The sequence below is a fragment of the Salmo salar genome, chromosome 10 (genome assembly GCF_965601325.2).
Source record: "Salmo salar chromosome 10, fSalSal1, whole genome shotgun sequence".
NCBI classification, from domain to species: Eukaryota; Metazoa; Chordata; class Actinopteri; order Salmoniformes; family Salmonidae; genus Salmo; species Salmo salar.
The window spans coordinates 121,002,501-121,017,077 of NC_138300.1; the positions used below are offsets into that span (position 1 = coordinate 121,002,501).

At 43.2% G+C, this 14,577-nt stretch overlaps 1 protein-coding gene across 1 annotated transcript in view; it reads left to right on the plus strand.

Annotated features, from left to right (window-relative positions):
- LOC106579049 (neuroplastin) overlaps positions 1 to 14,577 on the plus strand; it is a 52,161-nt gene that overhangs the window by 14,481 nt on the left and 23,103 nt on the right. Inside the window, exon 2 of the mRNA XM_045688557.2 lies at positions 12,982 to 13,156. Coding sequence (XP_045544513.1) covers positions 12,982 to 13,156 — 175 coding nt within the window. The remainder of the gene's footprint in view (positions 1 to 12,981; positions 13,157 to 14,577) is intronic.

Genomic DNA, 14,577 nt, shown 5'->3' on the forward strand with positions numbered 1-14,577 from the left:
AAAATCAATTTAGCTTCAAATAAATACACAACGCGCCAGGCGGCCCAAACTGCTGCATATACCCTGACTCGGTTTGCAAGAGAAGTGACACATTTTCCCTAGTTAAAAGAAATTTATGTTAGCAGGCAATATTAACTAAATATGCAGGTTTAAAAATATATACTTGTGTATTGATTTTCAGAAAGGTATTGATGTTTATGGTTGGAGCAACGTGTACCTAAGCGATTATATGCAACGCAGGACAGGCTAGATAAACTAGTAATATCATCAACCATGTGTAGTTAACTAGTGATTATGATTGATTGATTGTTTTTTCTAAGATAAGTTTAATGCTAGCTAGCAACTTACCTTGGCTTCTTACTGCATTCGCGTAACAGGCAGGCTCCTCGTGGAGTGCAATGTAAGGCAGGTGGTTAGAGCGTTGGACTAGTTAACCATAAGGTTGCAAGATTGAATCCCCGAGGTGACAAGGTAAAAATCGCTCATTCTGCCCCTGAACAAGGCGGTTAACCCACCGTTCCTAGGCCGTCATTGAAAATAAGAATGTGTTCTTAACTGACTTGCCTAATTAAATAAATAAAACATATATATTTTTTTTTTAATTGGCCAAATTGGCGTCCAAAAATACAGATTTCCGATTGTTATGAAAACTTGAAATCGGCCCTAATTAATCGGCCATTCCGATTAATCGGTCGACCTTTAATCCCCTGAATAATACAGAATATACTATACATTGTATACAATACACTCTTCCAAAAGGGTTCTTTGGCTGTCCCCATAGGAGAACCCTTTAAGGTTTTAGATAGCACCTTTTGTTTCCCTAAGTGTATAGTGAGGGAATTTGCTAAAGCAGTATTTTATGTATAGGAGTTCTGGTGATATCCATGAGATGATCTGTAGGATGACAAGGTCACTGGTTAAAATCAGTCGGCTATGAATCTCTCTCACGAGCAAAGCACAAAAAAACCCTAAAAAAACTTCCAGCCCTCATCCAATATAAATTGGATAATTTCAAACAAAAAACATTTTAAAAAAGAGAGGCATTTATTATGTAAATGATAGATCCTTTATGTACGAGGCTACCAGAGATGGTGTATAATGTTATAGATCCTTTATGTACGAGGCTACCAGAGATGGTGTATAATGTTATAGATCCTTTATGTACGAGGCTACCAGAGATGGTGTATAATGTTATAGATCCTTTATGTACGAGGCTACCAGAGATGGTGTATAATGTTATAGATCCTTTATGTACGAGGCTACCAGAGATGGTGTATAATGTTATAGATCCTTTATGTACGAGGCTACCAGAGATGGTGTATAATGTTATAGATCCTTTATGTACGAGGCTACCAGAGATGGTGTATAATGTTATAGATCCTTTATGTACGAGGCTACCAGAGATGGTGTATAATGTTATAGATCCTTTATGTATGAGGCTACCAGAGATGGTGTATAATGTTATAGATCCTTTATGTACGAGGCTACCAGAGATGGTGTATAATGTTATAGATCCTTTATGTACGAGGCTACCAGAGATGGTGTATAATGTTATAGATCCTTTATGTACGAGGCTACCAGAGATGGTGTATAATGTTATAGATCCTTTATGTACGAGGCTACCAGAGATGGTGTATAATGTTATAGATCCTTTATGTACGAGGCTACCAGAGATGGTGTATAATGTTATAGATCCTTTATGTACGAGGCTACCAGAGATGGTGTATAATGTTATAGATCCTTTATGTACGAGGCTACCAGAGATGGTGTATAATGTTATAGATCCTTTATGTACGAGGCTACCAGAGATGGTGTATAATGTTATAGATCCTTTATGTACGAGGCTACCAGAGATGGTGTATAATGTTATAGATCCTTTATGTACGAGGCTACCAGAGATGGTGTATAGATCCTTTATGTACGAGGCTACCAGAGATGGTGTATAGATCCTTTATGTACGAGGCTACCAGAGATGGTGTATAGATCCTTTATGTATGAGGCTACCAGAGATGGTGTATAATGTTATAGATCCTTTATGTACGAGGCTACCAGAGATGGTGTATAATGTTATAGATCCTTTATGTACGAGGCTACCAGAGATGGTGTATAATGTTAGAGATCCTTTATGTACGAGGCTACCAGAGATGGTGTATAATGTTATAGATCCTTTAGTAGGGTAAAAGTATTACTACTATTAGGTAATGTTATTGCTGTCTTGCTGCCTGGCTGGCTGCATTGTGGATGTGAGCAGCATTACGATCCAGACACAAGCCCAGAAACGTCATTAGAGGACAAATACTGCGTCCCAAAATGACACCTAGTCTATTACATAAAGGGAATAGAGTGTCATTTGTGGCTGCAGAAACTGTTTCCAAAGGAGATTCAATGCAAGACGACAAGTTCACGAGTTCAAATCTTGAGTCACTATGACACTACCGGATTTCTTTCATGAGCAAAAGTACAAAGTACTAAAACACAAAGGACAGAAAAGAGGCATTTGCTATGAAAATCATCGAGCTTTGGTGTATAAGGCCAGCAGAGATGGTCACTGATGTATAGACATTGTAATAGCCTAATTACTATTAGGTAATAGTATTACTCTGTTGTTGGCTGGCTGTATTGTAAATGTGAACAGCATCGTAGGTGAGCAGACAAGTCATCAAAGGTTACATTCCAGATGACACCCCTATCCCCTAGGGACCTCACGATAAGATATTATCTCCGTACTTAGGTGCCGATACATATTCCAATTCTATAGGTATCACGATGCGCTCTTCCAAACGTAAGTAAGTAGCATATTGAACGAGCTAGAACGGCTGCTAGGCTCCTGTAGCGTTAGGAAGCTTCATGTACATTCCTCTGGATAGGACGCTAGTCTCCTGTAGCGTTAGGAAGCTTCATGTACATTCCTCTGGATAGGACGCTAGTCTCCTGTAGCGTTAGGAAGCTTCATGTACATTCCTCTGGATAGGACGCTAGTCTCCTGTAGCGTTAGGAAGCTTCATGTACATTCCTCTGGATAGGACGCTAGTCTCCTGTAGCGTTAGGAAGCTTCATGTACATTCCTCTGGATAGGACGCTAGTCTCCTGTAGCGTTAGGAAGCTTCATGTACATTCCTCTGGATAGGACGCTAGTCTATCGCAGGTCTTTACCAACAAGTCTCCTTCATGTTGAGTGCCAATTAGAGATGCATTGGGTACCATTTTTACAGTCTTTGGTGTGACTCAACCGGTTGGGGTCAAACTCCCTACCTTCTAATCTCAGGACGGACACTCTAACCACACCTTCTAATCTCAGGACGGACACTCTAACCACACCTTCTAATCTCAGGACGGACACTCTAACCACACCTTCTAATCTCAGGACGGACACTCTAACCACACCTTCTAATCTCAGGACGGACACTCTAACCACACCTTCTAATCTCAGGACGGACACTCTAACCACACCTTCTAATCTCAGGACGGACACTCTAACCACACCTTCTAATCTCAGGACGGACACTCTAACCACACCTTCTAATCTCAGGACGGACACTCTAACCACACCTTCTAATCTCAGGACGGACACTCTAACCACACCTTCTAATCTCAGGACGGACACTCTAACCACACCTTCTAATCTCAGGACGGACACTCTAACCACACCTTCTAATCTCAGGACGGACACTCTAACCACACCTTCTAATCTCAGGACGGACACTCTAACCACACCTTCTAATCTCAGGACGGACACTCTAACCACACCTTCTAATCTCAGGACGGACACTCTAACCACAAGGCCACTTAGTTGGTGATGTTCCGAACATATTGCTCGTGTGTGTGTGTGTGTGTGTGTGTGTGTGTGTGTGTGTGTGTGTGTGTGTGTGTGTGTGTGTGTGTGTGTGTGTGTGTGTGTGTGTGTGTGTGTGTGTGTGTGTGTGTGTGTGTGTGTGTGAGATGGAAATAAAAGTGCCGAAAACATGTTGATGGAGAGCAAGCTATAGAACTACTATCCCCTATGTAGTGCACTATTTTTGACCACAGCCCATGGTAATGTTCCTAAGAAGTAGTGCACTATTTTTGACCACAGCCCATGGTAATGTTCCCAAGAAGTAGTGCACTATTTTTGACCACAGCCCATGGTAATGTTCCCAAGAAGTAGTGCACTATTTTTGACCACAGCCCATGGTAATGTTCCCAAGAAGTAGTGCACTATTTTTGACCACAGCCCATGGTAATGTTCCTAAGAAGTAGTGCACTATTTTTGACCACAGCCCATGGTAATGTTCCCAAGAATTAGTGCACTATTTAGGGAGCAATTTGCGACGCACTCAGTCTAGTAGAGGCATCCTCAGAGGATGAGGATATCGATTGTCGGACATATTGGATTACAATTTACCAGAAATAGCAGGAATGGAAGCTAGAGATGGTCCTAAGGTCACTGCCAAGTGATAGACAGCCAGTGAATGTTTACAGTTACACAATATGCCTGGGAAGTCCCTGGTGCTTCACTAACACTACAATGTTTACGTTTTAGCAGACGCTCTTGTCCAGAGCGACTTACAGGACAAATTAGGGTTAAGTGCCATGCTCAATGGCACCTGGGCACATTTGTCGGCTTGGGGAATCGAACCAGCGACCTTTTGGGTTAGTCGGCTCAACGCTCTTAACTGATAGGCTATCTGCCGCCAATGCCACTGCTCTATAGGATTTATAAAGCGCATTACTAATAGAAAACGCCATAATAAGAACCTATTCACAATATAATATGCCTGGGAAGTCTCTGGGTGCTTTAAGAATATTGTTTATGCTGTGAAATACTGTGTATGCAACATGTTGTGTATGCTATGAAATACTGTGTATGCAACATGTTGTGTATGCAACATGTTGTGTATGCAGCATGTTGTGTATGCTGTGAAATACTGAGTATGCAGCATGTTGTGTACAGGGATTGGACTGCTGAGGACTGGGGTAAAGTAATTTTCTCTGAATCCCCTTTCCGATTGTTTGGGGCATCTGGGAAAAAGCTTGTCCGGAGAAGACAAGGTGAGCGCTACCATCAGTCCTGTGTCATGCCAACAGTAAAGCATCCTGAGACCATTCATGTGTGGATTTGCTTCTCAGCCAAGGGAGTGGGCTCACTCACAATTTGCCTAAGAACACAGCCATGAATACAGAATGGTACCAACACATCCTTCGAGAGCAACTTCTTCCAACCATCCAGGAACAGTTTGGTGATGAACAATGCCTTTTCCAGCATGATGGAGCACCTTGCCAAGGAAAAAGTGATAAGTGGCTCGGTGAACAAAACATCTATATTTTGGGTCCATGGCCAGGAAACTCCCCAGACCTTAATCCCATTGAGAACTTGTGGTCAATCCTCAAGAGGCAGGTGGACAAACAAAAACCTACAAATTCTGACAAACTCCAAGCATTAATTATGCAAGAATGGCCTGCCATCAGTCAGGATGTGGCCAGAAGTTAATTGACAGCATGCCAGGGCGGATTGCAGAGGTCTTGAAAAAGAAGGGTCAACACTGCAAATATTGACTCTTTGCATCAACTTCATGTAATTGTCAATAAAAGCCTTTGACACTTATGAAATGCTTGTAATTATACTTCAGTATTCCATAGTAACATCTGACAAAAATATCTAAAGACACTGAAGCAGCAAACTTTGTGGAAATTAATATTTGTGTCATTCTCAAAACTTTTGGCCACGACTGTACTAACGGACGATGTAACAGATACACTTATTAAAGGGCTATGCTTTAGTTCTTTTCTCTATCTAATCTCTTATTTTTATTGAGCTCTGTTAACCATTGTTTTCCACCATCATATTATTTGCTCTGTCAACTTCTGTTCTTTATTATGATTCGTCTAATCTTTTCTTTTTTCTTTTTTCCAAACGGTTTCCTTTTAATTCATCCTTTCATTCTCTTGCCTGTTCATCCATTCTACACCCTCACCCTGTTTTCCCTTCTCCACCTGCCAACGTGGACACGCTGCACCACTCCATACCGGAAACACTACTCTCCCTCCTCTCCTGTGGATGACTCCACTGCTACTCCTATACTCCACTGCTCCTATACTCCACAGCTGGCTTTGTGAAGTCTCCCCTGTCTGAGACCAAACTAACAGGTGACACCTTTGAGTTGTACTGTGACGTGGTCGGTAACCCGACCCCAGAGGTCCAGTGGTGGTACGCCGAGATCAACCGGGCCGACTCTTTCCGCCAGCTCTGGGACGGCGCCCATAAACACCGCGTCTCCATCAACACGGCGTACGGCGCCAACGGCGTGAGCGTTTTGGGCGTGACGCGTCTCGGCCTGGAGGATGCCGGGACGTACGAGTGCCGGGCCAGTAATGATCCAAGGAGGAATGATCTGCACCAAAACCCTGCCACCACCTGGATCAGAGCACAGGCCACCGTTACTGTGTTGCAGAGTGAGTGGTCAGAGTAGTAGATTACCCCTGACCCCCTTAGGATGAGGGCCAGCGGCTTTACTAGCTCTCTGTGTGTACCCCAGATCCCTAGACTACATTCCCTGTCCAAAATCCCCAGCATTGTCAGCTCATTCATAGAAGCCATCACCTACCATACATCCTGAAAATTAAGAACCCTCTACCTCAGTCCCTAGACAGCTCAACGATCTCTACCTCAGTCCCTAGACAGCTCAACGATCTCTACCTCAGTCCCTAGGCAGCTCCACTACCTCTACCTCAGTCCCTAGGCAGCTCAACGATCTCTACCTCAGTCCCTAGGCAGCTCCACTACCTCTACCTCAGTCCCTAGGCAGCTCAACGACCTCTACCTCAGTCCCTAGGCAGCTCAACGACCTCTACCTCAGTCCCTAGGCAGCTCAACGACCTCTACCTCAGTCCATAGGCTGCTCAACTACCTCTACCTCAGTCCCTAGACAGCTCAACTACCTCTACCTCAGTCCATAGGCTGCTCAACTACCTCTACCTCAGTCCATAGGCTGCTCAACTACCTCTACCTCTACCTCAGTCCCTAGACAGCTGAACTACCTCTACCTCAGTCCCTAGGCAGCTCAACTACCTCTACCTGTGTATTCTGTGTACCTCACTCCCTAGGCAGCTCAACTAGCTCTCCCTGTGTATTCTGTGTACCTCAGTCCCTAGGCAGCTCAACTAGCTCTCCCTGTGTATTCTGTGTACCTCAGTCCCTAGGCAGCTCAACTAGCTCTCCCTGTGTATTCTGTGTGCCCAGTTACCTTTCCAGAAACCCCTAGGACCACCAGTTTCCTCACAGAAGCCATCACCTACCAGAAGTCATGGAAATGAAGAAATAAGGCATCTGCTTCATCTAATCTGTCCTATAAGAGCACAGTGCTCTGCAGAGACCCCTCCCGCCATGTACGCTGAACCCTGCACCTCTTGTAGATTCAAACTAACCCAGAGATCTTTAACTTCCTCAATTTTCTACTTTGTCTAAACTTTTATTTTACTTTTTTTTTAATCTACCCATCATCTCACATCTACTTCTTGTTGAATTCCCTTTTCTTTTGTTGTCTTTCAGATTTCTTTGAATTGAGTTAACATTTTAATTCGTCACCAGCTTTCAGTATGAGCTGTAAAGTGAACTACGCTCAACATGGGTTTGGACAGAGTCATATATATGTATGTATGTCCTGTATGTTGTCCTCCTGTTAGAAACCTATCAAACTCCGGCTTTAAATCACTACCCTAACCTCGAACCCCTACTTGAGAATGTTACCTCTACAAGCTTCTAAACTGAATTACTGAATGCCTATGAAATCATTGGAGGTTTAGGCCTGCGCCAGTTACAGACATCCAGAGTGCATGTGTATATGCACGGATCTAGTATGGGAAAGTACTAATAAAGATTTAGGATCTGAATTTGACCACCCTTTTGCAGGAGAACTTTCCGGAACTGCAGGACATTTAAAAACTTGTAGTGTTTTTGAAGTTTAAAAAGGCTTCTGAGGTTTGTAATTTCTACTGTGACATTTTTTTTACTTGATTTTCTCTTAAGAATTTTTTTTATTAACCCACTACAAAAATGTCCAATAATTATTATCCACATAATAATTCACATTTCCTGTTGCTGCAAGATTATTTTCCTGCTGTGGCAAAGTGGCTCAAATTAAGATCCTACATCTGTTTATAGCCAACTCATTATGCTTGTCCAGCATGAACGACAGGGTCATTTAGTAGTATGAAGTGAGCATGTATGTGCAACAGTACATCCATAATGTACTGATAATTGTTTGAAAACTAACATTTGTATTCAATCGCAAGAATATTGATACAGAAAAGCTCAGCAGATGTATCATCACACAGTCGTAACATTTCCTGTGGTTATCTATGTTCTTTCTAATCAGCGTTCTATGCCAATATATGAAGTGTTTGTTCATATCGTCCCGATGCACCACCAAAAACCCACACAGGTTAGAATACTAAGAGAGAACATCACCCAGCTGTCATACAGGTTAGAATACTAAGAGAGAACATCACCCAGCTGTCACAACACAGGTTAGAATACTAAGAGAGAACATCACCCAGCTGTCATACAGGTTAGAATACTAAGAGAGAACATCACCCAGCTGTCATACAGGTTAGAATACTAAGAGAGAACATCACCCAGCTGTCATACAGGTTAGAATACTAAGAGAGAACATCACCCAGCTGTCACAACACAGGTTAGAATACTAAGAGAGAACATCACCCAGCTGTCATACAGGTTAGAATACTAAGAGAGAACATCACCCAGCTGTCATACAGGTTAGAATACTAAGAGAGAACATCACCCAGCTGTCATACAGGTTAGAATACTAAGAGAGAACATCACCCAGCTGTCATACAGGTTAGAATACTAAGAGAGAACATCACCCAGCTGTCACAACACAGGTTAGAATACTAAGAGAGAACATCACCCAGCTGTCACAACACAGGTTAGAATACTAAGAGAGAACATCACCCAGCTGTCATACAGGTTAGAATACTAAGAGAGAACATCACCCAGCTGTCATACAGGTTAGAATACTAAGAGAGAACATCACCCAGCTGTCACAACACAGGTTAGAATACTAAGAGAGAACATCACCCAGCTGTCACAACACAGGTTAGAATACTAAGAGAGAACATCACCCAGCTGTCATACAGGTTAGAATACTAAGAGAGAACATCACCCAGCTGTCATACAGGTTAGAATACTAAGAGAGAACATCACCCAGCTGTCATACAGGTTAGAATACTAAGAGAGAACATCACCCAGCTGTCATACAGGTTAGAATACTAAGAGAGAACATCACCCAGCTGTCATACAGGTTAGAATACTAAGAGAGAACATCACCCAGCTGTCATACAGGTTAGAATACTAAGAGAGAACATCACCCAGCTGTCATACAGGTTAGAATACTAAGAGAGAACATCACCCAGCTGTCACAACACAGGTTAGAATACTAAGAGAGAACATCACCCAGCTGTCATACAGGTTAGAATACTAAGAGAGAACATCACCCAGCTGTCACAACACAGGTTAGAATACTAAGAGAGAACATCACCCAGCTGTCACAACACAGGTTAGAATACTAAGAGAGAACATCACCCAGCTGTCACAACACAGGTTAGAATACTAAGAGAGAACATCACCCAGCTGTCATACAGGTTAGAATACTAAGAGAGAACATCACCCAGCTGTCATACAGGTTAGAATACTAAGAGAGAACATCACCCAGCTGTCACAACACAGGTTAGAATACTAAGAGAGAACATCACCCAGCTGTCATACAGGTTAGAATACTAAGACAGAACATCACCCAGCTGTCATACAGGTTAGAATACTAAGAGAGAACATCACCCAGCTGTCACAACACAGGTTAGAATACTAAGAGAGAACATCACCCAGCTGTCATACAGGTTAGAATACTAAGAGAGAACATCACCCAGCTGTCACAACACAGGTTAGAATACTAAGAGAGAACATCACCCAGCTGTCACAACACAGGTTAGAATACTAAGAGAGAACATCACCCAGCTGTCATACAGGTTAGAATACTAAGAGAGAACATCACCCAGCTGTCATACAGGTTAGAATACTAAGAGAGAACATCACCCAGCTGTCACACAGGTTAGAATACTAAGAGAGAACATCACCCAGCTGTCATACAGGTTAGAATACTAAGAGAGAACATCACCCAGCTGTCATACAGGTTAGAATACTAAGAGAGAACATCACCCAGCTGTCACAACACAGGTTAGAATACTAAGAGAGAACATCACCCAGCTGTCATACAGGTTAGAATACTAAGAGAGAACATCACCCAGCTGTCATACAGGTTAGAATACTAAGAGAGAACATCACCCAGCTGTCACAACACAGGTTAGAATACTAAGAGAGAGCATCACCCAGCTGTCACAACACAGGTTAGAATACTAAGAGAGAACATCACCCAGCTGTCATACAGGTTAGAATACTAAGAGAGAACATCACCCAGCTGTCACAACACAGGTTAGAATACTAAGAGAGAACATCACCCAGCTGTCATACAGGTTAGAATACTAAGAGAGAACATCACCCAGCTGTCATACAGGTTAGAATACTAAGAGAGAACATCACCCAGCTGTCATACAGGTTAGAATACTAAGAGAGAACATCACCCAGCTGTCACAACACAGGTTAGAATACTAAGAGAGAACATCACCCAGCTGTCATACAGGTTAGAATACTAAGAGAGAACATCACCCAGCTGTCATACAGGTTAGAATACTAAGAGAGAACATCACCCAGCTGTCATACAGGTTAGAATACTAAGAGAGAACATCACCCAGCTGTCACAACACAGGTTAGAATACTAAGAGAGAACATCACCCAGCTGTCACAACACAGGTTAGAATACTAAGAGAGAACATCACCCAGCTGTCATACAGGTTAGAATACTAAGAGAGAACATCACCCAGCTGTCATACAGGTTAGAATACTAAGAGAGAACATCACCCAGCTGTCATACAGGTTAGAATACTAAGAGAGAACATCACCCAGCTGTCATACAGGTTAGAATACTAAGAGAGAACATCACCCAGCTGTCACAACACAGGTTAGAATACTAAGAGAGAACATCACCCAGCTGTCATACAGGTTAGAATACTAAGAGAGAACATCACCCAGCTGTCATACAGGTTAGAATACTAAGAGAGAACATCACCCAGCTGTCACAACACAGGTTAGAATACTAAGAGAGAACATCACCCAGCTGTCACAACACAGGTTAGAATACTAAGAGAGAACATCACCCAGCTGTCATACAGGTTAGAATACTAAGAGAGAACATCACCCAGCTGTCACAACACAGGTTAGAATACTAAGAGAGAACATCACCCAGCTGTCACAACACAGGTTAGAATACTAAGAGAGAACATCACCCAGCTGTCATACAGGTTAGAATACTAAGAGAGAACATCACCCAGCTGTCACACAGGTTAGAATACTAAGAGAGAACATCACCCAGCTGTCACAACACAGGTTAGAATACTAAGAGAGAACATCACCCAGCTGTCATACAGGTTAGAATACTAAGAGAGAACATCACCCAGCTGTCACAACACAGGTTAGAATACTAAGAGAGAACATCACCCAGCTGTCACAACACAGGTTAGAATACTAAGAGAGAACATCACCCAGCTGTCATACAGGTTAGAATACTAAGAGAGAACATCACCCAGCTGTCATACAGGTTAGAATACTAAGAGAGAACATCACCCAGCTGTCATACAGGTTAGAATACTAAGAGAGAACATCACCCAGCTGTCATACAGGTTAGAATACTAAGAGAGAACATCACCCAGCTGTCATACAGGTTAGAATACTAAGAGAGAACATCACCCAGCTGTCACAACACAGGTTAGAATACTAAGAGAGAACATCACCCAGCTGTCACACAGGTTAGAATACTAAGAGAGAACATCACCCAGCTGTCATACAGGTTAGAATACTAAGAGAGAACATCACCCAGCTGTCATACAGGTTAGAATACTAAGAGAGAACATCACCCAGCTGTCATACAGGTTAGAATACTAAGAGAGAACATCACCCAGCTGTCATACAGGTTAGAATACTAAGAGAGAACATCACCCAGCTGTCATACAGGTTAGAATACTAAGAGAGAACATCACCCAGCTGTCACAACACAGGTTAGAATACTAAGAGAGAACATCACCCAGCTGTCACAACACAGGTTAGAATACTAAGAGAGAACATCACCCAGCTGTCATACAGGTTAGAATACTAAGAGAGAACATCACCCAGCTGTCATACAGGTTAGAATACTAAGAGAGAACATCACCCAGCTGTCATACAGGTTAGAATACTAAGAGAGAACATCACCCAGCTGTCACAACACAGGTTAGAATACTAAGAGAGAACATCACCCAGCTGTCATACAGGTTAGAATACTAAGAGAGAACATCACCCAGCTGTCACAACACAGGTTAGAATACTAAGAGAGAACATCACCCAGCTGTCATACAGGTTAGAATACTAAGAGAGAACATCACCCAGCTGTCATACAGGTTAGAATACTAAGAGAGAACATCACCCAGCTGTCATACAGGTTAGAATACTAAGAGAGAACATCACCCAGCTGTCACAACACAAGCCTGTGTGATGTCTCTATCAGGGTTGGGGTCAATTCCATTTCAATTCAGTCAATTCAGGAAGTACACTGAAATTCCAATTAAATTGTCCTCATTGCTTTTCAAGTAATTTTAAATGAACTACATTGAAAAGGAGAAAAAGAAGAAGAAACAATTTGAAGTGGAATTGACCCCAACTGATTTGAAATGGAACTGACCCTAACCCTGGTGTCTTATTGGTGTTTCAGAACCTTCTCTCCACTGAAATTCTAATTCCAATTCCCCTCATTGTTTTTCAAGGAATTGGAATGTCAGTTTATTTCCTGAATTGACTGTATTGAAATGGAATTGACTATTAGAAGTGTCTTATTGGTGTTTCAGAGCCGTCAATCAACTCGTCGGACCATATCACGCTGCCAGTTGATCACCACAGCCTGCCCCTCACCCTGCAGTGCAACCTATCTTCAGCCCACAGCGCCCACATCAAGAGCTTCTGGATGAAGAATGGGGAGGAGATCAAAGAGACCCGCGGAGAGAGGGCCAACACCGAGTACTAGTATGTCCCCATCTAACACCCAGAACCCTGGCCCTAACCTTAACCAATCCCATCAACCCGAACCCCATCTAACACCCAGATCCCTGGCCCTAACCTTAACCAATCCCATCAACCCGAACCCCATCTAACACCCAGAACCCTAACCTTAACCAATCCCATCAACCCGAACCCCATCTAACACCCAGATCCCTGGCCCTAACCTTAACCAATCCCATCAACCCGAACCCCATCTAACACCCAGATCCCTGGCCCTAACCTTAACCAATCCCATCAACCCGAACCCCATCTAACACCCAGATCCCTGGCCCTAACCTTAACCAATCCCATCAACCCGAACCCCATCTAACACCCAGATCCCTGGCCCTAACCTTAACCAATCCCATCAACCCGAACCCCATCTAACACCCAGATCCCTGGCCCTAACCTTAACCAATCCCATCAACCCGAACCCCATCTAACACCCAGATCCCTGGCCCTAACCTTAACCAATCCCATCAACCCGAACCCCATCTAACACCCAGATCCCTGGCCCTAACCTTAACCAATCCCATCAACCCGAACCCCATCTAACACCCAGATCCCTGGCCCTAACCTTAACCAATCCCATCAACCCGAACCCCATCTAACACCCAGATCCCTGGCCCTAACCTTAACCAATCCCATCAACCCGAACCCCATCTAACACCCAGATCCCTGGCCCTAACCTATCCCATCAACCCGAACCCCATCTAACACCCAGAACCCTGGCCCTAACCTTAACCAATCCCATCAACCCGAACCCCATCTAACACCCAGAACCCTAACCTTAACCAATCCCATCAACCCGAACCTTGTCTACACTCCGTGTCTTCCTTTCTGCCCTACACATATACAATCTGCCCTACACATATACAATCTGCCCTACACATATACAATCTGCCCTACACATATACAATCTGCCCTACACATATACAATCTGCCCTACACATATACAATCTGCCCTACACATATACAATCTGCCCTGCACATATACAATCTGCCCTGCACATATACAATCTGCCCTACACATATACAATCTGCCCTACACATATACAATCTGCCCTACACATATACAATCTGCCCTACACATATACAATCTGCCCTACACATATACAATCTGCCCTACACATATACAATCTGCCCTACACATATACAATCTGCCCTACACATATACAATCTGCCCTACACATATACAATCTGCCCTACACATATACAATCTGCCCTACACATATACAATCTGCCCTGCACATATACAATCTGCCCTGCACATATACAATCTGCCCTGCACATATACAATCTGCCCTGCACATATACAATCTGCCCTGCACATATACAATCTGCCCTACACATATACAATCTGCCCTACACATATACAATCTGCCCTACACATATACAATCTGCCC